Here is a 25366-nt window from a genome sequence, read left to right on the forward strand (position 1 = left end):
AGTACATTGTTTATGTATTGTGTTAAAATCCTAATAAAATTATGCAACATAATTTATTACACAGAACAAGAAATGATGTGAGAAATGTCAAACAACATAAAATAGTCAGACAAGCAATGGTAAGACATCCCTTTTGGCTATTTTTTTTTATATTTTATTGACTGATTTGTTATTAAAATATAATCAGCAGATTAATGAGTACTTGAAATCGTTTTAGGTGCCCTTTACTGTATTACTACTATCAATATTACATAGCACACAGATGTGTCAGAGATAACTTGTGCTGTCAAATGATAATATTATTACGATATTAGGTTTTTAATCTTTTGCCACACTGACACTTACAATGTTTTATTGCTACAATCACACAACTAATCACTTTTCTCCATCCTGTAGGATTCTCTGGAAACACCTTTGGCTCTTCAAACCAGTAAGTGTCATCTATACATCGAGTTTTAACAGTGTTCTCTGTGTGTGACGTGGTGAGTGGGCAGAGCCACATTTCACTGCCCCTCCCTGGCAGCAGCGTGTTGCGCCTGTGGTGCTTGAACTCTGCTGCAGCTCACGTCTTTTCTTCCACAACACTGCTCCTCCGAACCTTTCAGATTTAATACCACCTCATCTGCCCTCATTTATCTCCTCCTCTTCATCTTCTTTCTGCTCTGTATTCATTTAAAGTCTGATTCGGCTTTATTTCTGCTTTACTCTATTAAATAACAGATGAAATGGTCTCTCTTGCACTTTCGACCATGGATAAAAACACTAGAAGAAATAAATAACACATTAAATCATGTGTTTGCAGGTATGATTCATGGTCCTGACCCCTGTTGCAAGTCACTGTCCCTAAAATGGGCCGTGTTTTATTTAATGCTCATCACACTTTGTGCCTAATTGCACCCTTGTGATAGGTTTTTAATTCCCATCCCTCCATCTCTTCTTTCATCCCTCAATCCCACTTTCTACCTCTCCCTGTCTTCTGCTACTTCTTCCTCTGTTTGCTGCTGCGTGTCACATGGCAGCCTGTGTTCCTTAGGGTGTGTTCCAGTGGAATGCACAGTGAAGTGTGCAGGAGTGTGTGTGGAGACGAGGCTCAGCATATTAGACACATTCACATGCTGTTAATAATCCTTATATCAGCTCCTTTTTTGTTTTGTGTCTTCCTTTTCTATGCTATTTAATCCTCGTGTTTTTCTCCCTGTACCAAACCGCCGAACCAGAGTACAAAAAACCTCTATTATTTCTATGAAGCAAAAGGAACAAAAACAGAATTAAATTTTATGCCACGATTTAAATAAATAAATAAATAAATATATATATATATATATATATACACACACAGATATATTTTGCAAATTACTACTCACTATTATTTTGAATAAATTGTGTTCACACCTTGGAGTCTTAACAAAAATATTGCAATTAAAAGAATTGTGCTAATTTCTTCTATTCCTACATAATTATACGTATCAAAAAGTTGTGCTGATAATCCATAACAGCCAATCTAACTGGAAAAAAAATATTTACAGGAGAGTTTATGATACACATGCTTAATGTGTCATAATGATAAAACTGAATAGACTGAAATCAGAATCACGGAAGTCACTGTCAAGCATAACTGAAGTTCTCAGTCACTGTACAACAGTTTGCTGTCAGTTATTCCAGGGAGGTGATGTACAGGATCATTGTATATGAAAAAACAAACAAGGAGCCTGGTGTCTGTACTCGTAGAACATAGGCTATTTGAAATGTAAACAGATGTTCATGGCTCAGAAGCAAATATTCACATAGGCTCTGGGCGTGTACACGGTCTGCGGTTTTTCTCAGCTGCCTCCACCTTTTTACAGGAAAGACAATGGGAAGTGATTTCCAAGTATAAGGCCTGTCTGCAGTCGTCTACTCATTTAAATCCATCCAGCTACTGTAATTTTTGATTCTAGTAAAATAGTTTTGAATTAACAAGGTGCAATTATGTGCACATTTTCTGACCACAAGCCTGTTTCAAAATAATACGAACAAGATGATTGAGAAACATGCCTCATCTGTATTTATCAGTCCTTGCCGTGTGTGTGTGTGTGTGTGTGTGTGTGTGTGTGTGTGTGTGTGTGTGTGTGTGTGTGTGTGTGTGTGTGTGTGTGTGTGTGTGTGTGTGTGTGTGTGTGTGTGTGTGTGTGTGTGTGTGTGTGTGTGTGTGTGTGTGTGTGTGTGCTGAAAGGTTGTGACTTTCCAAGTAGAGAGTGAAGAGTTGTCTTCATTGTTTTACAAATATTTGCAAAAGAACTTATGAGAGAACACAGGAAGGGTTGCATTGATTGCACAGACATGTGACATCATCATTAAACAAGAGGCCACATTCTCTTTTACAACAGTTCACTAGACACAGATATTGAGAGAAATATATTATATTTCATGAATGCACATTAATATAGTAGCATTACATGTAATGCATTTTAAACACATGTCCTTGTAATCCAGTATGGAATGTTTGATATCATGATCCTTAAACTTGATTTCAAAAAGAAGTTGTGTGTATTTGATTTACACATTAAAGCGGTATTTCCAATATTACTACTATCAGTACCTTTTAAACATTGAAACAGACATTAAGACTCTTTCAATAATCTCTCCCTCTCTCTGCTTTGTCTGTCATTTCTTCTTCCAGATCAAGCTCACAAACAGTTGCCAGTTGGAGAAGCTAGTTTTATTAAACCTCCATGAGCTACAGTACTTCCTGCAATCAAGTCCTTTGTGCCGCACAATGAGAGGAGGGACAGGGGAAGACTGTGGTGCATTTGGGTTCAAGGGGTAAATAAAGTAAATTAGAAAATAGTTTTACACATATTTTTTTTTTTTACAGAAACTTATGTATGTTTGGGAAAAAAGACGAGATTTCAACCAGCTTGCAGAGTGTGGCTGATTATGTGGTCTTTATATTTTATTGGGAATAAGAAAATTAAGTGTTGACAACATGACATCAATACAAACAAGACCGGTCAGCGTGAGGTACCTGGAAAAACAGATTGTCAGCAATGTCTTTGACAAATAGTGATTTTTCTGTTACAGAAAATGTAGTTACACACGTTTATGTAGTTCACTGATTTAAGTATCATTGCATTCAACGTTCCATTCATACTCCTGAGTAATGTTGCCTTCTGTTCAGCGTTTTAAAATCATTGTCTTCACTTTGAAACATCACAATGTACAAAGAGAAATATTCAGAAGTAAAGCTCTAAGCTGTCTTTCATGGGATTATATAGAATGGTGTTCACAGCATCTAATGTTCCACACAGTGCTAAACAGAAGTTTGTCAAATGTACACCAGTGAAGAATATATCAAAATTGAAAATTTTGAACCTTGCTAAAAGGAATTGTGATTTAAAATCAAAAAACTAATATTTCTTTCTCAAATCATTTTTGTAGTAAATCCTCTTTATGTATATTTTTACACAAAACAACTGGAAATAAATCGAATGTCTCAAAATGTCAACTCTTAGTACCACAGCTTAATTGTGAATAGTCACGATAACGTCTCATCGATTATGTGTTGTCTTTCCAGTAAATATGTTGTGTTATGGTTTGATTTTCTTGCAGAAAATCGAGGACAAAAGTGAACATTGTCTGATCATGATGTGACTCATTCAGTCATGGGTGACGTCTTAATGGTCTGGGAATGAATTCAAGCAACAGCTGAACGTTTTAATCACAGTCGAAACCTTTTCCAACGTCTTCATCCTCATCCTTATATCCCTGAGAAATAATCTTGCAGAAGGGGAACATAATAATTGTATTGATTTTTATATGTAAAGCAAAGCATCTCGATATAGTTTGTATTCGTACTTCTCATGGTTAAAAACCCTACATGGTATTTGCTTGTTACAAAGGAAATGAAATCTGAGAATTTGCTGTATAAAGCTTTAATTCGAGAGTCCATGAATAGCATAGCAGTTAGCCCTGGGCTATGTTAAGATGGTTCACTAATTAATGCTAAATCCCTCCTGATATGCAGCTCATTCCTACATCTTCAGTCAGGGATTCACTGACTCACCAGCAGCTAAATTGGGTTGTCGGAGAAATGCTGATGGGGATCTATGGCTCGTATCAGAGCTTCGGCGTTGTGACGGCATGTGGCTGCTATCATCAGAATTTACATTTCCGGCTTATGGCTGTGGAGCTTGTCACTGTCACTCTGTCCAACCTTATCTTGCGTCCTTCTCTCTCGTGGAAGGGAAGGCAGAGGTCCCGGTGGCTCTGAAGCGGCAAGAGAATGTCGGGGTCATAACGTGACCCATCGTGGACACCTGCTGAAGTGGTCCCATCCACATTCCCCAACAGGCTTTTATAGATATGAGGAGTGGGCTGGAGCTCCTGGCTTTTCCTGGAAACATGTGAAAAAGACACAAATCGATCATAAGTTTTTTATCTTTGGCTGATGAAACAGAACAGCATTATACGCTAGATCACAATAGGCCCTATAACATGGACACCAATATTCCGATATTAACCCGATTTAAGACAACGGTCTGAAAGAGAAACTGCTATGCAAACAGCATTTACTGATAATCTTAACCCAAATAATGTCGTACTCGGACAAATCCCATCTATTTTTGGAATAGCAATTTTTTTTTGGGATAATGAGCCATAATATTTTAACCATCCAAGGTAGACTTACCACAGGGTGCAAGATTGTGAAACAATACAAGTCTGTATGATATCAGCTGCGTTTTAAGAAAAACATGTTTTATTCGCGATGTCAAGGAAAACACAATATCCACAATCCTTCGGTGTAATAATGAAAGCTGTGATTGGTGGATTTACTTCTGTAACCAGAGCTTCTCTAATGTTGGGCAGTCACTGTGATGCTCTATCATCAAATTAGGACTTGTGGAGTGTTTGAACTTAACTTGCATTACGTAGACACACGTAATGAAGTGAATATTCTATTAGTAACTCATGTAAACATAACTGAAATAATGTCTTATGTAGAATAGGGTTAATAATCTGAATATTGCTGTCCGTCCTAACCAGATGTATGTGATGGTAGGTGGAGGTTAGAGAAGCACACGGGCACTTAATGAGTCTAATGCTTTCAGTTAAAGAGGATGAGCTTATGAGATTTTCAGCACCCACTTTACAAATGGCCTCTATAAAAGCATTAACAGCCGACAAATATATATTTTATCTTTTGATAAACCTCAAACATAGACAGAAATATTTGATAGTGACAGTTGTTGTAACTCGTGTCACTGTTCCTGAGGATGGGAACTGCAGGAAAGGTCTCGCACTCTGGAGGATGGCAGCTGTCTACATGGAATCCAGATAAAAATAGCTTCGTCCAAACTCCCCCTCCCCCAACTCCCCCTTATTCTCTGCCCCCCCATGCACACAGTGACTGATGATAAGCACATTGAGCACATTCTACTCTCCTCACATTCATCTGTGCTACTGGACGTCCTAGAGTGCATCTTTTTTTGTTCTTAAGTAATTTCTATGAGCGCTGTGCTGCTCCTCTATTGTGTGAAGTCAGTGCGAGCGACTGTGGACACCAGCTCCTCCCAAAGAGCACACTAAAATTTTGACTAATGGTTAATTTTGTGTGCACACAGATAATCCAAATCCAATAATCCACTAAACGGACGAGGGAGACCTAGCTCAACTGTTTCATCCCTCTCCCTGCACTGACTTGGTGGTGCACTGCGGATCCCCCTCTCCAAGGCCTCCCCCACCTATTTGGGCGCTGCATCCTGTGGACAGACCGATGCGACTTAAACTGATATCTCTTTTACACCACAATTAGAGGGTATATGCCCATATGTGTAAACCAGTAAAGGTGATTGACTCCTTTTCCATTTGCCCGTCTTTTTTTTTCACCCGGTGCGTCATGTGCAACGTCACAAACGTGCCCAACATCTTGCCAAATCAGCGCTTTCACCAAGGTGTCACAACTCCATCACTGCCGATCGGAGCCGATTAACAACATCTCTACCGTTGAGTCATTTGACCCGGGAGTTAATGCAGATTGTAGAAAAAAGCCAGATGTCAGTGGGTGTTGGTCGTTTTTTTGACCAGTGGAAAGGTGGCTTTACGTATTCGTTACTGGAAATCTATCTGAATCATCATTTGTTCCAGACTGAAATATCACAAATACTCGAAGGATCGCCATGAAATATATTTGCCCTGACACATTTTCTGCTCTAGCTGTGGGATTTAATTTAACACGGTGCTCTGGTTACTGCAACCATCAGGCTGCAGGATGTAAGGACACAATACAGCCTGTTAGCATGGTAGTGTTCATGCTTAAATGCTAAGCCTGGCTCTGAGCATTGTTGCGCCGCTGACATGAACATAATGCATGATAAATAACATCCGAGCCAGTGCTAAGTCCATCCCAACCTTTAATTACCTGCCGACTCCTCTTTCACAATTTCTTTTGTCTTTAACTCCCTCACAGGGATTATGCAGTTCACTGTCATTACTTATTCTGATACTTCAAAGGAGCTTCACACTGAGGTTTTTCATTTCCATAAAACTCTCATTCGGTCTTTCACGTAATGCACAAAGTGCCCCTGACCGACGGGGCTGGTTATTCCCCCTTTTCTGTTCACATGTGACACAACACAAAAAGGCGCATGCGAAGGCAATTTCAACACTTACTTTGCATGTGAATGGATTACTGACGATGGGTTTACTGTCTTCTCTAATAAACTTGATCATGGATGTCAGGAATTATCGCAGATGCCAAGGGAGGGAATGCTTTGAGCATCACTGCAGTCGTTCACTGTTGCTGAGATGTTTTGAAGCAAGCAGATGTAAAAGGTCTCTAATGAGAGCTTAAACACTCAACTACACTCTCGTTTCCTCCTATGAAAGATATTTAATAATGAGACAGCAGCATCAGGAATGAAGGAAAACAGTTGCCATGTGGAGGGAGATCAAATATATCCCAATATTGCCTCTAATCCATAATAAGTGAGAATTTGTGACACCCGATACACACAGGATATGTTGCACTGATATAAAAATGCTTTTATCAACTTGACCACACAACACTAATGTTTTCTTTAATCAAGTTGTCCTAATGAGAGTCCTCTACTGCGGACAGTGATGTTTCTTTTTCCAAGCCCTCACTCGTTTTCACTAAAGTGCACTTGAGGTTAGACCCCTGCCTCGGCCACAAAAGCTGCTTTTCTTTTTTAAGTGTAAGAGCCGAGCCGCAGCTGGCTTCTCAGCGTCAGCTCTGAATTTCCCACTCAGGTGAGCATTCTCTGCTTCCAGTTTGAGGTTAACACTTTAAAGTCCTGCATCACCCAGGTTTACTGGGCTCTTCATGTAATTTACCGCTGTTTTGCAGCAAAAGACATGGTTATCTCAGGATTTCATCAACATCTAGTATTCAAGTATTTCACATTGAATCTAGTTGATGCTTACTGTGGTTAATGATATTATTTGCTGAATCCTGGACTTTCCCCATTTCACAAAACAAGCATCTAGAATTTGAATGCATGCTGTTGTCAGCAGATGTGTTTTACTGGCTGGATACAGTAGGAATCATTGTCATGTGCACTCTGAGCTTTTACATCGGTAATATCCAAACATGATTGATTGCTGATACTTTCAGGCCAGCAGCCTTGTGTATTGACCCAATATATTGTTTTCAAAGGAGACATTATGCTCGCATTCAGGTTCATAATTTAGATTTCTGTTATTGCTTGAAACGGTTTATATGCTCTAATGTTCAGAAAACGCATCACTTTCCTCATTCTGTCCATTGCTGCAGCTCCGGCAGTGTAGGAAAAGTCGGCCTCCGCTCTTGCTTTACCTGGATTTTACCAGACTAGCCGTTAGATGTGTATATGTATTATTTATTATATTGTATGTGGGGTATTTTGATGTCACATCATGATGATGCTGAAGTTTTGGCCGGTCTACTAACGAGCCGATTCAGGAGCAGTGTTTTCTTTGGAGGAGAGGAGCTCGGTTTAATGCGGGCTGTTGAACTTTGCAGATCTTTTAGGTACACAAAAAAACCTTATGTAACACACTTGAGAAAATAATGACTGAAGAGCATTATATGTAACCTTTAGTTGAAGTTAATAGTAACAATAATATTTGGGCCAGAGAGCAAATTATGACTCCCAATTTACTCATATGTTGCTGTGCCTTATTTCAGACTTGTTCCACAGACTTTTTAAACCTTTCTATAAACTCCTTGAAGTTGTACAAGTGTGACCAGAGAGGAATTCATTATGACACAAAAGGGGGATTAAGTTTTGTTATTGTGAGCGAAGGCATCCATATTGACGGAAATTAATTATGGACCGGACAAGCACAGGTCTGGTGAGGTGTTCATTTTGAAACTTCTCATCAACTTATAATTGTGTAAAGGCTCTGGATGCTGTCCCTCAGCAGCAGCTTGTGATGTCGGGCTTTTATTACAAAAGCTGTATGTGGGAGACGTGGGATCCAACGACATCACATGCCGTAATTACACTGACGGCAATTAAAGGTTGCCTATAAGTACCCCTGTCCCCACTTGTGGAATGCTCCATGTTTAATGGCCGTCATTCATTTAAATGGAAAATTGCACGGTTCTCTGTAGTGAGCAGTTATTGTCCTTAGACGAGACTTGGTGTGACGATCCAGACGGAGCACTGATGTACATTTTTGTTTATCAATCTCTTATATAAGTAAGGGTTACATAGTGAGTGCTTAGCTTTATTGTCACATCGATTATCTTGCCTGCAATAATACATTTTAATGACTTGCATAACACCGTCTTAAAAAGCTTTGTATTCCATTACTTCAAAAGGGCCCTGGAAGGTAATGCAAAGTAGAGCTCGGCAGATATGGAGTTTTGGGGGCAGATGCAGATATTGGGGAGTTTTAAAAATTATGATTCCTAAACACTAATGACAAAGAAATGTGATTGAGGCTTGATAGTTTACAGATTAACCATAAACTTTACAATAAATAACTATATACATAAAAACGAAATACATATTCAGCTACATAAATGGAACATAGAAATAGAAAATAAAAATGTTTTTTCCCCCATAAAAATATAAATGCACTGTTTATTGTGTAAAATACAAAAATATTGTCTTTAATAAAAAGTGCAGTTGATAAGTTTTAAATATTTTCTCAAACATGCTGTAATGAAAAATAGTTTAGTTTTTTAACTTGTCCATGATAGTAAACTCATCGCCTCTTAATGCCAAAGTGTCCAAAACTTAATTGATGCACCCATTTCTGCCACTTATCCAAGTCTATTAATGTAATTATATAACAACTTGGTGAACTGTGCAGGAACCCTGAGCCTGATCCTGCCGATGGAAACATATTGTGTAATAGAAGCTTTTTTGTTGGTCCTTCCTCCATTAGTTTGTCCTGTTGGTGTTGATGGAGGATCCAACAGGTCAAACAGCACATTACATCCTCGAAAAGCAAACATGCTTTCAAACAAGGTGGTGGCCTCATCATACTCTAATCACACTCAGACATGCAGACAACACAGTGTCTTCACAAAGTATTCATTCCTTGACTTGATCCTCATTTTCAGAAAATGTTTAGTTTCTATCAGGTTTGTTTTCCACTTTACTCATTTAATAATATTCCAATATTAATTTATCGTCACAACAGTGTCTGTATTCTATATAGACCTGAGGTTTCTTAAGACCCCTGCGTGAAAAGGCGTCACTGTGGTTTCACCTCAAACTTTAAATACACAATCCATCTTCTACCTTAGGACAGGGCGAACTAACTTTAACTGACCTCTACAAAATGTCTGGAAAACATAGACTGTCTAATAATACTGGTATCATTCTAAACAATAACGACCATGTGTACTTTTTTAAACTTACACCTCGCAGGTTCATAAACCCCCCCATGAAGGCTCCTGAAATACATGCAGGCCTGACTATACGCCCCACCCTCAAGAACAGAGATACCCTTGAATAACTACTCCGACTCTCTGTTCTAGTAATCTACGCTAAATGTGGAAAATACAAAGGTGAAATTGTACTTCCATGCATGTATATCTATAACTTTGAAAATCGAGTAGGTGAGATTAGTTTGCATAGTCACTCGGAGGTCCATCCTGATAAAGATGAAAGCCAGTAGTTTTTTGTGGATCAGTGGCTGATAAGCCCCAGTATTGACTGGTATGTCTGCCCTCCTAAGGGTCAAGGGTACGGGGGACAAGCGATCTATATGGTTGTTCAGTTCAGAGGACTTGTTGCGATGAATGATGGACAGCTATTGCAACTCTTAACAGTGGCACCATTTGAATTTTAATAGGAGCCCATGCAGTCGTGAAGTGATTATTTGGAATTACAAATAGGGACAGGTGGACGGACGTCTGCAGCCAGCGAGACACTGCAACATACTCTGAGCCATATAAATATAGCTGTGAATTTGCAGCTCAGGAATGTGACCAGGATAGAATAGACGGTCGAGGCTGTAGGGTCCTGAACCGAATCCGGCGAGTAGACTAACTGTATATGAGCTGCTGGACTCAGCCATTAACACAGAGAATAATATCAGCCTCCCTTTCCCCCACAGATTCACTGTGAAAGGACTTTTCCCAGTTCTCATTTAGTGGCTAAATCCCAAGCTTGTCTTAAAAATGTGTGAGTCAATGTCCACCATCATATATATGTATATGCAGTGATTCTCTGAGCTAGTGCTAAGGGAGGAAATATCTGCCTGCTGCTCATGCTGTAGTCTAGAGATTAATTTCAAGCCCTTATTTACATGCCTAATGTGGCGATGAGGAGAAAATACAAAAACCCAGAAGAGCACTTTGTAATCCTTTTGAGAACTCCTCTGGGAGTTATAACGGAGGTGCAGTGCAGAGGAGTTGAAAGGAGACTCCTCCTCCTGCTATCATAGCCGTTCAGCATTACCTGTGCACCCTTCTTGCATTTCAATCACCTGATTCAGATGCACACATTTTGATTTATTTGACCCAGTGGTTGTGTGCCGCTACAAAGAGGCTCCTTAGCCACTGAGAGGTAGTCATTGCTCCATTGTACATCTCTAATCTTGTGTGATGCAGCTCCGATGCTGTGAGTTTAAGCCATTTAATCTTTCTGATAACTCCTTTATCCCTTTTGATGAGATTACGCATATAAATTTGACGAATCAGGGTCATACACAGAAACCGTCAATTTCAACCGTAGAACATATGAAGGAAAAAAAGGAAAATATAAGACTGGGGATATATTTTCTTTTCATGGGATGAAAAGATGCAAAACGATAAAATAATTTATTCTACTACTGCGTATTTAGCTTGATAAAGTATATCATTGTATAGTATATATAGAAATATATATTTCTTCATTCTGACTACCATGCAAATAACTCTCCCATGCTGTCATTCCTCACTAGCATAAATGTCTATTATTCCTCATCAGACAATAGTTCCCAACAAATGCAATATTCCTGTTTGAGTAACATTTGCTAAAAATTATAGTTAACAGCTAAATCTTTAAGCATTTTTATGAATGAATCTGTTTTTTAGTGTCACCTTTTTAAAGATTAATGTAAACATTATTTACAGATAGATTTGGTTCTTTTCATGGTATAACCAGTTGACCAAAAAAAAAAAAGGATATTCCCAGTTAAACACTGAATTTGAAATGTGTTTGAAAACCATGTATAAATGGAAATTCAGTAAACAAATTATGAGTTTCAAGTTTTTAATTCCTGACTGGTAGGAGAGTTGCCAACATCAGCTACAAGAGATTTATTTATTTAACCACGAGTAAAATGTAACATTTATAAGATTTACATGCAGAATAATAATATTTTGCAATATAGATGGTTGAAAATTAAAGGGAAAAGAAAAAGGTGTGAGTGACATGTCGGGCCACCACATGCACCCAGAACCATCACTTGTTTATTAAAGTTTTCCAATGAATTTATTCATAACCTGACTTTCTGAAGACTCTTTATTGTATTCTCTTTGCGTGGTTCTTTTTATGTCCCCTCCCTTGATTTTATCCAATGGCTTCACTCCACCACTATGCTCTATCTTCTTTTATGTGCTTTCAATCGCTGCCATTAACAAAAAGAGGCACATACAGAGCAGTAACATCCCCTCTGATGCCATAGAAATCTCTTGACTGACTGTGCTCAGCAGCGTGTGGGTCGCCTCTGGCCTCTTTGTAAACGTGCAGGCTTTCAAGATTTTTTTGAATTCAGCACTTTAGACAGCGTTTCTTTATTCTGGCTCATCTGGTATCTGGTCTTTTGATTTGTGCAGGTCGAACGAACCCAACATGCCTGGTGAGGAAATCTCCCGAAGTGACACATATAGAGATGAAAAGTAGAAGATGTGCTAAAAAAGGAAATGTGACTTGTGTCTACCAGGCAGCAACGGAAATCTTTGTTGGATTCAGTTTGGATAAACAACTCAGACCCGTAAAGTGGGCTGCCAATAAAAAGCAGTCCAATGTGGATGTTTAGGGGCTGATACCGATATTGGGGAGTAAAAAATGTTCTATACCAATGTATTAGCCGACATTTAGGTAAAAAAGTAATTGTAATGATTCCTAAGATGTCGTTTTTAAACCCTTATGACAAATGTATGAAGTTTTACAGTTTAACCATAAACTATATCATTAACAACTGTAAATAAAAATAGAACTTGAATTAATGAGTAATTCTTAAACTAATAAATGCACATCTTTTCTGCATTGTTTATAATTGAAATCAACAGTTTACATATCAGCAAACATAAAAGCCAGTATTGATATGTCTGTGAAAAGCTCATATCGAGTGATATTTATAGCCGACTAATAAATCTGTCTGGAGCTAATGGAAATATTGCATTTATAAATTGGAAAACAGTATATTGTCAATAATAGTTTTCCTAATGGGAAACAAGACCTTAATCTGGTAATAGTGTGACAAATAACTGTACCTCCATTAAGGTGAATCTGCAAATTTTAGCTAAAAAGAAAAGGAGAGACGACAGGTGACATTTGTACATTTTATTCATTCTTGAAAAAAGACTTTTTAATATATTTTTTCAGGGGTTGTTCACCCCAATGTTGTGCATTTTCACAGTTTTTAAATATTTGCCAGAACTGACCCATTTTCAAGTATTGGTGTAAAAAGTCAAAGCTGAACAAACAAACACACACTGCTTGAACTATTTCAGTGCTGTTACTTCCAGAAAGCAAACCAAACTAAATGAAAAAACAAACATATTTGCTCGTAGTATCCTATGTACCATCTCTCAGGTTGTATTTCAAACACTGAATTATGTTGTTTATTTTCCTAAATAAGGAGAATAGTGAGATGAACTGACCTGTGGAACATCCATTTTTTTCCTTAATGGGATTGAACCAATAATAAAAACCAGGAAATGAAGGCAGGTGGTCCTGAGTGTGAACTAGGGATTATTTATTGGTTTAAATAAAGGTTACTGTCTCACGAGGGTTCAACCAATAAATAAAGAGCTGGAGCAAAAGTAGCAGCCCTCAGAAGAACTGTAATGGTGTGGGTTTAGGAGAGGAGGCGTCTGATCGCTTGGCACGGCCGTACAAGCAGAAAACGCTACGACGAATAACATCCCTAATGGCTACATTTTGCATTTGTGATATTTCTCAGGAAATACCAATATACTATAAGCATTTAATGATGAAATTAGGCCCATCATGAAGTGCCAAGAGGTTTTTTTGAATTCACAACTTCAAATAATACAATATTACACTGCATAGTTTTGGCGCTGTCCAATTTTGGCACTTTTTGTGCTCCATACAGGGAAAAACCAATAATGTGCAGTATTGTTTTTCTGTGGCTGATTTCAGGAAGCATATTGCATTTGTGACATCTCGCCGAATGTAAAATCATTAATGCAAAGTTAACAGACGCACACAGAAGACGATTAGTGCCTTTTTCCATCAACATCAGACATTTGCTGATGTTGACAGGCACCCCCACTCTGTGACCTCAGTTCCTCCATTTCTTCTTTATATAAAAATGTCCTCGCTGTAGTTAATCCTCGGGGAGAATCACATACATCACTCCCTGTTTGTTAGCAGACAGGTGTGTTTGTGCATATGGCTTTGTAGCATGTGCATGTGCTTCGACCGTCCACGTGCAGGGCTGATAAATGAGTACACTCTGCCAATGTGACACTGCTGTGACAATCAGATACCGCACCAGGCCTGCTCCTTTCCCCTCGGGGTGTTTCTGTGTGTGTGTTTGCGTCCGAGCTCTCTATCCCTGTTTTATGACAAGGACGTACCCTGTCCTGCCCCGTTTGTTTGTGTGTGTGTGTGTGTGTGTGAGAGAGAGAGAGAGAGAGAATCATGACCCAACAACAGCAGAAGTACATAAGTGAAACTCATCCCTTCTAAATCCCTCCAATGGGATTTAACACACAACTCGCATGAAAACACACACACACACATACGTTGGGAACGCGGGGCCATGCGTGTGAAAGGTTTAATTATATTACACTTAGTCCAGCTTGGATACCATCCGTGGTGTCCGTAGGTCGGATGAAGACATTACGAGGCAGTTCAGGATACAATAGTTGTTTTCTAAGCGAACACAATGTGTTGTCACATACATAATCACTCCACCACAACCTCTCGACTGTCTGCGGCCCAGTTTAGGACAGTGGCAGCTTCAGATGCGTTGACCCCTGACCTCTGCTCTTTGACCTCGCTTACATCTCACTCATGACTCCAGCTAGCCTTTGCCTTTCCCAGCACGACTCGGCACGGTTCAGTCCATGTAGGGCGTGTAAGTGTGTCACTGCAGATCTAATTATGACAGTAGTCCCTCACTAGCCTCTTACTTCTTCTCTCCGTCTCCCTTCACCACTGTTGTTCCCCCGTGACTCTGCCCGGAGCACAGAGCATCACAGGCTGCAGGAGCAGTGCCTGATGAAGCCATGTGTGGGCTTAAATGTAATTATAATATCCTCAGAGAGAGCGAGTGCATCGATGGATTTGATCTTTGAGCTCTGGTTCAGCTGGATGTTATTTGACTTATATACGACATTAGTCTGAATGGAAGTCTGTGGAGCCTTTAGCCAGGGTTAGGGTTAGAGTTTGTCATTCTACTGAGCTACCATTAGATTTATACTGGAAGTCACACACGTTCCAATGGTTGTTACAATTTTTGTTGTCTTTGCACAAATGTTTGAATGGTCTCAAAAACGTTTCGTCAAAATAGGCAACAAATGTAGTATTACTTAAAGTAGTATTACTCTATGTATGATTTTAAAGTCCAGGTGGAAATATAAGCAAAATCAAGGTACTACACAGTGAAGTTACACAATAATCCTGTATTGTTATGTTGCAGTGGATAGAATGTCCTAAAAAACACTCAAAGAAATGTTTTCTGAACCGAGTTTGAAGGCTTTGTTCACTCCATAGAAAGGAGATGCTAATACAGTGAAGCAGCAGCTTACAAATCTTTGTGAAACACACAACCAGATAGGACTTTGATGCTTTTTTTTTTATATTGGAGCCAAAACACAGGAAACTTTGCATAAATGTTCATAGTATCTTTAAGCCTTTAAAACTGGCTTTTAACCTGAAAAACTCTAACAAAGGTTTTCATTAATAGATTTTTAAAAAAAGATGTTTTGTATCTGAAGCCATGCCCAAAGATGAACATTAAGTGGGCATTGTTTCGTTAAATGTTGGTATTTAGCAGACCAGAGCTGTTTGTTTAGTGTGTGTGTGTGTGTGTGTGCGTGCACTGGCGGTAAAATAAAGGGAGACAGGCCCCACCTTTCCGCAGCGAGAACTACAACTGGCAGAGCAGAGAAGTGGGTCATCTATATGCCGACCGAGCAGCCGGGATCAAACTCAAACGGCTCCTGTTCTGCTTTTCAGCCTCCACAACAGATAAAAAGTGAGAGAAGGAAAGAGGGGAAGAAGAGACTAGGGAGAGGAGGAGTGGGAGGAGGAATAGATTGTAGATCGGTGTAGATTAACATTACAGATGAGGATAAGTGCCAAAAAATAGAGACCATTTACATGAGACGCAGACATGTTTGGATTTTGATGAAAGAAAAGCAGTTTTACAGATTTAAAGACTGCCAACAATAATAAATATAATGTGGATGATTGTGAGGGGAAAAGCAGACTGCTGTGATTAAAAGTTATTTCCCCCTGTCTTTTTAATTTAAAGTATTAAACACGCGAGTAGGCGAGACAGGGTGGATGAAAAACGAGAAGGGAAGGAAGTGAAAAGGGGCCCTGAGATGGAGGGATGAAGAGAAAGGATGTTGAAAGCAACAGCTGCCACTGAAGAGGATAAAGTGAATGAGGTTAATTGAGGAGTGCTTTTAAGTACCTTTTGCTCAGTTTGTTATTGCACGTATAGTTGAATGTACTCAGTGCTATCGACAAGGGTTTGCTTCACAGGTGTTTTCTGCACATAGCATCTCTTTTGCTGCGTAATGCAATCGAAACACACAACTGTATAACTGCTTCTACACATATTGCTGGTTGCACTTGTTCGACAATGCATTTGTCAGGTAAATGCGACAAAATCCAAAATGTCAGACGCGATTTATCTCCTGTCCTAAACCCACACACGCCAGCACCAACAGTCTGGAAGAGATGGGACAAATGAGCAAAATACTGCATTGCACTTAGTTTAAGGCGAAGAAGTTTGCAGTGGAAAGCGATGTAAACTTAAGGCAGCATGGATTGAATGTCTTGCATGTTTGTTTTTTTTTGAAAAACTACTAAAATCTATAGTCAACCAATGCATTTTGCCAGCAACAAACAAAATAAAATGCACTCTCTCCCAACCATAAATAGAAACACAACTGGTATTTGAACACAACGTTTGTGCATATCCATGTATGGAGCATGTGCGAAGACATGGTCATGTAAATACTATAACTTGACCCACACTCACAAACCTTGCATTGCTCGGCCCAAACAGCCACAATATAAAAATGTTCAAAATAAAAAAACAAGAAATACTCTTGTTTTTCATTTCGTCAGTGACTTCATTTAGCACAGTGAGACCCGACCCGGTTTGAAGGTAGAATGGTTGCAGTTTGTTCACTCCAGTTTTAAAAAGTACATCCCCCTGCCCTTGTAGCATCAGCTGGTCTTTTTCTCAGAGCCTTTCCTCTGCCTGGTTTTCTCTCCGTCCGTTGTTTTGAAAATAGAAGAGAGAAAAGAGCAAAGAGGCAAAAAATAGACGGACATTAATGTCAACGAAGGGCGACAGCAGTGAGAGCTGGTGAAGAGCAGGAACAAAACAAAAGAGAACAAATAGAGAGATGATACTGTCGAAGTATCCAAGGCCAGCCTGGTCAGTGAAACAGGTCAGTATTTGGGTGGGATGACCACCACGGGGTCACCATTCTTTGGCCGCCACATCAGTACCTGGGCGTCATTGGCGTTAGGCTTGACCATGGCGTTGGCGAGGATGGGCTCGTTCTTGCCAAGGATCTGGGGCTGCTCTTGGATCACAGGCTCGTTCAGAACAGCCCGCTGACCCAGAGGCTTGTCCGGATCCACTTTGATGTAGAGCCGCATCCTCCAGCGGATTGTCTGCAGGACAATAGTCTCTGAGGTGGCCTGGTTGACGGCCACCAGCCACGTCGTAAAGCTCTGGTCACGGTGGATGCTGCTAAGCTGAGGCACATTGCTGTCACTGACTGGCACGCTCCAGGTCACGCTGGGGTAGAAATTGTCGTTCATGCTAACGGTGAACTTGCTGTCCCTTTTGGTGGGGCCGACAACGGTGCAGGTCTCTGTGGTGTTGCCGTACCATGGGTAGTTGACTCCATCCGAGTCACTAATGGCCTGGATCTTGCCGTCACGCAGGTCCGGGAGCTCCCAACTTGACCTGGAAGTTGAAAGGAGTCATCAGAATTGAAGCTGATAGCTATTAACTGCTTAGTGAGATTAATTAATACATGGATGTTATCACACCATGTTTTGGTCATAGTTTTGGTCAACATTTCTTTGGGTTGCTATAATATTGTATTCACTGTCATCGCCTCAATAATGTCTGATGGTGTATGAGACACTGGTGAACAACCAGTTAAGCAGATTATTTTAAACATGTCCTTTGGATCTAAAATTGCCCATTTAGGATCAGGATTAAGAGGCGGATCCATGAATTTTTTTAAAGATCGATAGGGCATTAGGCGGAGGCATATGTTCTAGTGAGTGCCATCTTACTTGCTTTTGATCTTTTACCTTACATATTTCTTGACCTATCTTTTGTCTTTCTAGTGATATCAACATCTATTGCTGCCAGAAGTGATGCCAGATTACTAAAAACAGTTATAGCTCTGACAGAGTAAACCACAGCAAATGATTCCTGAGGTAAAAACCAGGCCTGTATAAACAGCTGAGCATTTGCATCTCAGTAATCCCCCTAGTGATGCTGCTGTTGATCCATCAACACAAGACAGACTCAAGACGTTAATTCAAGGCCTCGCACTCAACTCTTACCACCAATTTTCAAACCGCTGTGAAAAAAATACAGTGCAATAAAATGTTGTGACACACACAGCGGGCGTCGATGAACAGATTAAGTGACCTGGTACCTACAGTCGGTCCACCTATCGATTTTCTGTCCACTGCGGGAGAGAGGTTACCTTTCATTCCCTAATGCTGAGGACCAGCAGAGCAGAGGAGATAACGGTGTGATCACGGCCACATGGCTTAGTGCCTACATGACCCGCTTCACAATGTGAAGTACTCACCCAGGGGGCGAGATTAGCAATGCGGGCATGATTTTGTGTGTGTTTGTGAATGTGCAAGTGTGCAACTGTGCATGCATGTGCATATGTACATTTTTGTTTTCCGAAAAAATCACTAAATCCTCTTAGCTGACGCCTCGGAAAAACAATTTAAAGCAGTCAGTGGCATAACCCCTCGAAGCACAACTGTGCAGACAACATGGCCTCAGAAGCTCATTATACTTTATCATGAACATGTATTAATTTTCCTTAATCAGGTCGTACTTTCCACCAGATGTTTAACACCAAACCGCACAAATGTCAGGCAGACTGTGACTTGCTGTGAAACTGAAAAATTACAGTCAAGTTCCAATAAAAGGCACATCGAGCAGAGTATGGCTGCAGAGTGCACACAGGCACAGTGCTGCTGAGGGACTTTGATCACGACTTGGTTTCGCGCTGCAGAGCTGTGGCTCACTTCCTGTTTGTGTCTTCAGTTTGCAGTGCGAGTGTTTGTGACCGAGCCCAGGGAATCAGTCACTTCTTTAAAAAAAATGACTGGACTTTATTTTCAGTATGACACCTGAGGTCGTCAGTAAATGCTGCATGAGTTCTAGTACAATTAACAAGGGGTGTAGCTGCCAGGGGGTTGTTCTTGGAAGGACTGTGGAGTAGCTCAACTAATTTGAAAAAATAAATAAATAAATGATTGCTGAATGAAAATTATACATATGCACACTGAGTCCGCTGTAACCAGAACGTACAGGTTGCATTTGAGAGTGCATGAGGACAGAAGATCTATACTTCCCTTTTTTTAGAAGTTTTTTTTTTGCATTATTCAATATTTATACTTTGTCATACTTCTACCTGCATAACTAAAGAGCACCAGTCGGATCAGCCAGAGCCTCACAGCACCTACTTATCCTTTGTAAACAGTAGAAACTGTAAAAGTAAAGTAGCCTCATAAGGAAATAATGAAAAAATCATCTCCTGCCACGGGTAGCATGAATGCGAAGGTGATCGAATCAACCAAAACTGTAACAATATGTATTTATGTCATTGATAGAGTTGCGTACCATATTTTCAAGAACAGAATCAGAGGAGATAAACATATGTGGATCATAAGTGTATCTGAGTTAATCTAACAAAAGAAAGTGTTGTATGTGGTTGCAACAGTTTCCTGTTCACCTGAACGTCCGGTTGTAATAACCCCTGTGATTGTATCTACCGACTGAACGTAGGCAAAGTGGAAACAGCTCATTCCATGTTTCTGCAGCTTTGCTACAACATACATTTGCATGCTGGGGGCAAATGGTTTTGAGTAACTGAATTCTGTTGACTCAAGAGACTGGATAAAATTTTGCAGTAGTAGTAAATGTGCAATGCAATCAATCAATCAATTACCGCAGGCTTTATCCTCACCAGGAGTGAGTGTGAGTGTCGAGTACGACATTACCACACTGTCCCACATCAAGGCTACTGGCAGTAAGTTTTGTGTGCAGAATTAATGAACTTGGTTAACTTTCATTGGAAAATGCATCGTAGCTTTAACTGCTGTTTAATGGTCTCATTTCACTTCTAACACATCCCCTATTTTTAGCACCTTTGTGTTTGTAGAGCACCACAGCAGAGCTCATTTAATCACTACACATATCAGTGGACTATATATATCAGCATGTGTACATGCATGTTTACAAAAAACACACATAATGGACCAAACCAACTGCCCCTCAGTAAATCTGCTCTGTAAGACAGTGACAGAGGAGAAACTGCAAATGTTTCCTGAATCCAGATCACATCATCCAAAGCCAACAGAGAAATCATCCACATTAGAATCCTCAGCTGTTCTGTGTAATTAAAGCACCGTGACGTTCTGGTACCTTCAAAGAAACGAGTTAGTGTGAGAGGACTCAACTCTTTCATCCCAAAATGAACCTCAGGAATAAGTGGCCTTGATTTGCTCGTCAAATTCTGTCTTTGACTGAGGAAAAGTTTAATGATTTTAAAATAGGGAATATAATAATATATGAAATACATTCTGGGGTGCGTGAGCTACAGCGGCAGACAAAATAATGTAAATTCTGCATGAAGAGGGGATTTGTGTTTGTAGACACTACAGCAAAGGTGGGTGGGTGCATTCCAACACTCCTATATACAGTGTAGTACTATCTATATATATACTGCATCTGTTACATCCATGTTGGTTACGTCTAACTTAGGATCACCCTTCCTCTGTGTCTCCGGGATTTGTCTGTACTTACCAGACATGCTTTGTGACAATGTTTAGTCAAATTTCTGAATTTCCTATCTGCATAACTACATTGTCTCATTCGGTATTAAAGCACATTCCGACGTGTGATCATCCTGATCAACATTGCTCTAAAATAGTTGACGAATGCTAATGTAATCTAAAATTATCCACCTTTGTGGCAGAATTTGCAATATCAGAGTTTAAGTCTTTTAAAGTGATGTTTTTTTAACCCTATGGTTGGGAGTTAATGTGATCTTTACAAAAATTCCTTTAGAGCTAAAGTAATTAGTTGAAATTGTTAAATCAATTAGTTGATCAACAGAATATTAATCTGCAGCAAAATTTGCTGGTTCCGGATTTTGCTTTTCTGTTTTATATCATAAGAAACTTAATATGTTTGAGTTTTGAAGACATCTGAAGTTATACCTTTAGTTTCAGGGAAACTGGTGATTTTCAATTTTGTTATATTTTATAGACTGAGTAATTTAGAAGATTATAAGTAGACGAATCAAAAAATACAATCTTTTTTAACAAAGCTTGTATGTTTCTATGGCAACAATTGACAAAAACACACTTCAGCAACATACAACCAGCTAAATATTCACAATACAGTTGTGTATCTTTGGATGACAGAGACAGTTACTGTAAACAGTACAACTTCATTTGACAAAAGGAACTGATCAGACCGACCTCTGAGACACTAACTTCACACTCACATGTGTGGGGCCGTAATGGGGTTGGGGTGCCGTGGGAGTGGACTGCGTCTCTAATCTTAGACGTGCAGCACTCAAACATCCTCTGCTGCAGCTTCTACAGATAAAGCATATTCTGGGGGCCTGTCAGCTTGTGGTTAACTATGGGATATAAGATGATTGCTATTTGTGGTGCATTTGTAGCAACACACACACGCACACAGTGGGGAAATAAAAAGGGACATCAAATGCAAAAAATTGGTGTCATGAATGTATTTTAAAGCTGCATTTGTAGCTGTTTTATAAATAAATAACCACTAGTGCAAATATAACTGTATTGACGAGCCGAGGCCCAACATCCTGCTCTTTTATCTGTTTGGTTTTGAACTACTTTGTTGCCTGCGAGCATGAAGCCATGAGCCCACATATATACTGCACACAGCAGAGCTACTGATTGAATTAAAGTGCACTCACAGAGAAGTCCATTTATCTTCCTTTTCTACAAATGTTAACTTACTGGAAACTGACGTCAACATGTGTAGTATTTTTAAAACGCAGCACAGAAGGGTGCTGGACAGCTCAGATTCAACTGCAGACTAGTTTCACTACTGAAGAGGATTTTCATTTTGGAGCCATCCACACAGCCATTGAACTTTAGTCATATGGAAACAGGAAGTTTCACAAGCAGTGAAATTACCCTAAAAAAAGATTTTCTGTTAGTGGTTGGAACAATCACTTTAAGAAGATTGGCAATCGTTAACTTAAGTTGGGTTTCTTTTACTTGTGTCTGAACTGGTTAAACTTTTTTTATCTACATATTCTAGTATCAGCAACTGTATTATATATTTAAATAGATAGATCAACATTAATTTAACAGGCTACATTGGGAATAATTAATTATCATGTTATTCTTTAAAGCAATAGTTGTCAAGAAAATAACTGGTACAACATTTGAAATAGAAGGGTCTGTTGCTTGCTCATAAGACAGTGAACTGAAACCTCTGAGACCAAACAACACATGACAATGTCACACTGGTGATGTTGAGACTGCCTTTTTTAACTTTTTTGACATTCGAGAGACCAATATTGATAGATTCATGTCAAAGTAATAGGTAGATTAGTTGCTACTGCAGCCTTAACAAAAGTATGACAAAGTTTTTCTTATGTAAAGTCGTGCATCACATTTGACAAAGACTTTCAGTATAATCAGAACAGCTAATGAGTGTATTTCCCTCACAAGCACATTTCTGATACAATAACTGTTTAAAGTACTTTTTCAAATGTACCAAGCCACTCTTGCTGTTATAATCTAAATTGCAGGAGAGGTGTAATGTGCAGCAAATTAACCCATCAGAGCTCGAATGGCTATATTCGTTGGTGTTGTAGTTCAGTATCCAAACATAAACTCTATGTTCATGTCTCAATATTTCTTATTCATCCCTGGGGAGTCTTCACATAGTGAAACAAAAAAGAGCCCACGATACTCACATCCCTTTGTTTCCATACGTATTATAGAACTCCATGTGGTTACACGCTTGAATCCAGCCGATGGTCCACGTCTCTTGACAGGGCACAGGCGGCACCAGGACCTGGGCGTGTGCGCGAAAATGCGGCGTTCGGTAGCGCAGGACCACGCTGTTAGACTCGTCGATGCTGGTGGGGTTGGAATCGATGCAAGTGTTCACCTCCAGGACGATGACACTGTCTCGGAAACTCTTGGGCTTACACCTGATACTCTGGATGCAGCCCATCGCATTACACAGCAAGTCAATCCACAACAACGTCCAGAGGTCTGGAGGGGGAGGAGGAGGAGGAGGAGGAGGAGAAAGACGCATGGGACACAGCAAGAAGAAAATCACCTCAGTTGGATCCTCATCATCACCCCCCAAAAAATGCTCGGCGGAACAAAAAAATGATTTACAGCAATGTCTCGTAAAAAGCCATGCATTTGGGATCCAGAACAGAAAAGAAGAGGAAGAAGAAGACGGGCTCAGCGAGTCTTCATATTTTCGGAGCGCATGCTTTCCGGTGCGTAAAACCAACTTCATCAAACAAGCGCATGATGCAAGAACTTTCCTTATCCGTGCATTGATGCTTTCATGCTGCCATGATACAAGTCAATGGTTCCTACACGCTGCCTACTCTATCGCAGAAAGACGTGACCTTCTGCAGATCATGCATTGGAGAGGTGTGCGTAAAAGGTAAAAGAAAAAGTTCAGGATGATTACGCGCTAAATAATTAATAAAAACCTACTAATGTTACATCTTGGCGTCGCGTTGCTCTTTGTGTGATTCTGTATTACATTATAGGGCTGATCCTGAACTATATAATCTAAGGGGTTAAAGCTCTACTGTTTAACCATCTGGCGAGGGATCGAACTTGAAAAAAAATGGACATTTATGAATGACAGCTGAGATGTGACGCTCACACAGTGTCCATTTAATCCGCAATAGCCTCAGTTCATCACGGGGGGGAAACGTGTAATACTTTAAGGGCGTAAATGCATGTGCGGATTAAAGGTTAATGGATTGTGATCCCCCCCCAAAAAAAAACATGCATAAAAAAAAAAGAAGTCTACCTATAAAACAGTTCAGCAGAAAGTCTCCAGCAGCAGAATGTCTCCAGCGGCTCTCACAGCTCCTCGGTCACACAGGGAGGTTTATAATTCCTTTATCTGCTTCTCAGCCCGCGCTCCTTCTGTTTCTGCCACACAATTATTATTATTATCATCTATTTCACCGTCCCGCACACGGAGGCACGCAGCCCCTCCGAGAGCGCCCACACCTAGGCGAGTTTGAGACGGAGCACCGCAACATCCACAGGACACCGCCGCGTCAACTTCAGCGCCGACTCCACCGGATCCATGCGTAAATGTGGGGATGAATAAAGACATGACGCCTCTGGAGGGACGGGACGGGACCGGGACGATCAACCGGGATGAAGTCACGTACACCCGTTCGACCCTCCCGGCGCGATGGGATGCGGTTCAGCCTAAATTCCGGCGCAGGCTGTCAGGTCTCCGTGCTCGTCCCATCGCTGCCTCGGCAGGTTCACCCCCGCTACGCATTGGTCTATTTCAGCTGCCTGGGAAGCGGCTCTATAAGTATCTGAGGGACGACACTTCCGCCCTGAGCCGCAAGCATTGCTGGGAGATGTAGTGTTAGGAGCTTTCTGTTGGGTGCGGCAAAGCCGGTCAGAAAACAGCCCCAGAGCACGTGAGCTAGGCTTCAGTGTAAATATTAAAATAAATGTGTATATTTGATAAATAAGTGCAGGAGATGGAGAGGACTGAATTCTATTCTAACACACTCCATTTTAAATACAAATAATTATAATTGGTAAGTTCATAACTATAACTTTTATAGTATTAGACCATGTTGTATTCTACTGACTCATCATATTCCTTACATGATTTAACTTACAATAATATAAGTTACAAGTTAAATAACAAGGTAGTTATAAATAATAATTATACTTTATTTATAGATAACTTTTCAACACAAAGTACAAAGTGCTCCAGCAGAAAAATAATGGTTAATATAGTTATATATAATATATAGAATTATACTGAAGAATGACTTAAATATAATACTAATAATGATAATAATCGTAATAAAACCCTTATGATTTTCATTTTGTGAAAACATTAATTGTAATGGCCTATCAAACTTTGTATTGAATTATTTGCTTTGTTAATTAATATCTTGTGAAAGATGGGCAGATGATTTAAGAATATTCTT

At 39.9% G+C, this 25366-nt stretch overlaps 2 protein-coding genes across 9 annotated transcripts in view; one reads left to right on the plus strand and one right to left on the minus strand.

Moving 5' to 3' along the window:
• nup214 (nucleoporin 214) overlaps window positions 1-13371 on the plus strand; it is a 40156-nt gene extending 26785 nt beyond the window's left edge. For 2 of the 7 annotated variants that reach the window (XM_035141352.2, XM_035141354.2), the window contains exons 35-36: window positions 397-430; window positions 12260-13371. In XM_035141352.2, the coding sequence (XP_034997243.2) occupies window positions 397-430; window positions 12260-12326 (101 nt within the window). In that variant the 3' untranslated portion in view covers window positions 12327-13371. Of the gene's footprint in view, window positions 1-64; window positions 120-396; window positions 431-2659; window positions 2803-5600; window positions 5840-12259 lie in introns of those variants that run through there. The other 5 variants (XR_004694106.2, XR_004694104.2, XR_004694102.2 and 2 more) reach the window with 5 other exon arrangements.
• fam78ab (family with sequence similarity 78 member Ab) lies at window positions 12975-25165 on the minus strand. 2 transcript variants are annotated; one of them, XM_035141358.2, is made up of 3 exons: window positions 24205-25160; window positions 23114-23417; window positions 12975-17838 (listed from the first exon to the last, which is right to left on the minus strand). In XM_035141358.2, the coding sequence occupies exons 2-3, from the start codon at window positions 23374-23376 to the stop codon at window positions 17313-17315; spliced, it is 789 nt and encodes a 262-aa protein (XP_034997249.1). In that variant the 5' UTR covers window positions 23377-23417; window positions 24205-25160; the 3' UTR covers window positions 12975-17312. The 2 variants fall into 2 exon arrangements, with proteins under 2 accessions (XP_034997249.1, XP_034997248.1); XM_035141357.2 differs by having other exon boundaries at window positions 23114-25165.
• Window positions 25166-25366: the final 201 nt, after the last annotated feature.

Source organism: Hippoglossus stenolepis, chromosome 18 (genome assembly GCF_022539355.2).
Source record: "Hippoglossus stenolepis isolate QCI-W04-F060 chromosome 18, HSTE1.2, whole genome shotgun sequence".
NCBI classification, from domain to species: domain Eukaryota; kingdom Metazoa; phylum Chordata; class Actinopteri; order Pleuronectiformes; family Pleuronectidae; genus Hippoglossus; species Hippoglossus stenolepis.

Bases quoted from the DNA above. Each gene is read 5' to 3' on its own strand.
- fam78ab (XM_035141357.2), bottom strand. From the start codon at position 23,673: ATGAAGTTGGTTTTACGCACCGGAAAGCATGCGCTCCGAAAATATGAA. The intron at 17,839-23,113 runs GTGAGTATCGTG...TTCAACTTCCAG, and splicing joins ACGTATGGAAACAAAGGGAT to GTCAAGTTGGGAGCTCCCGG.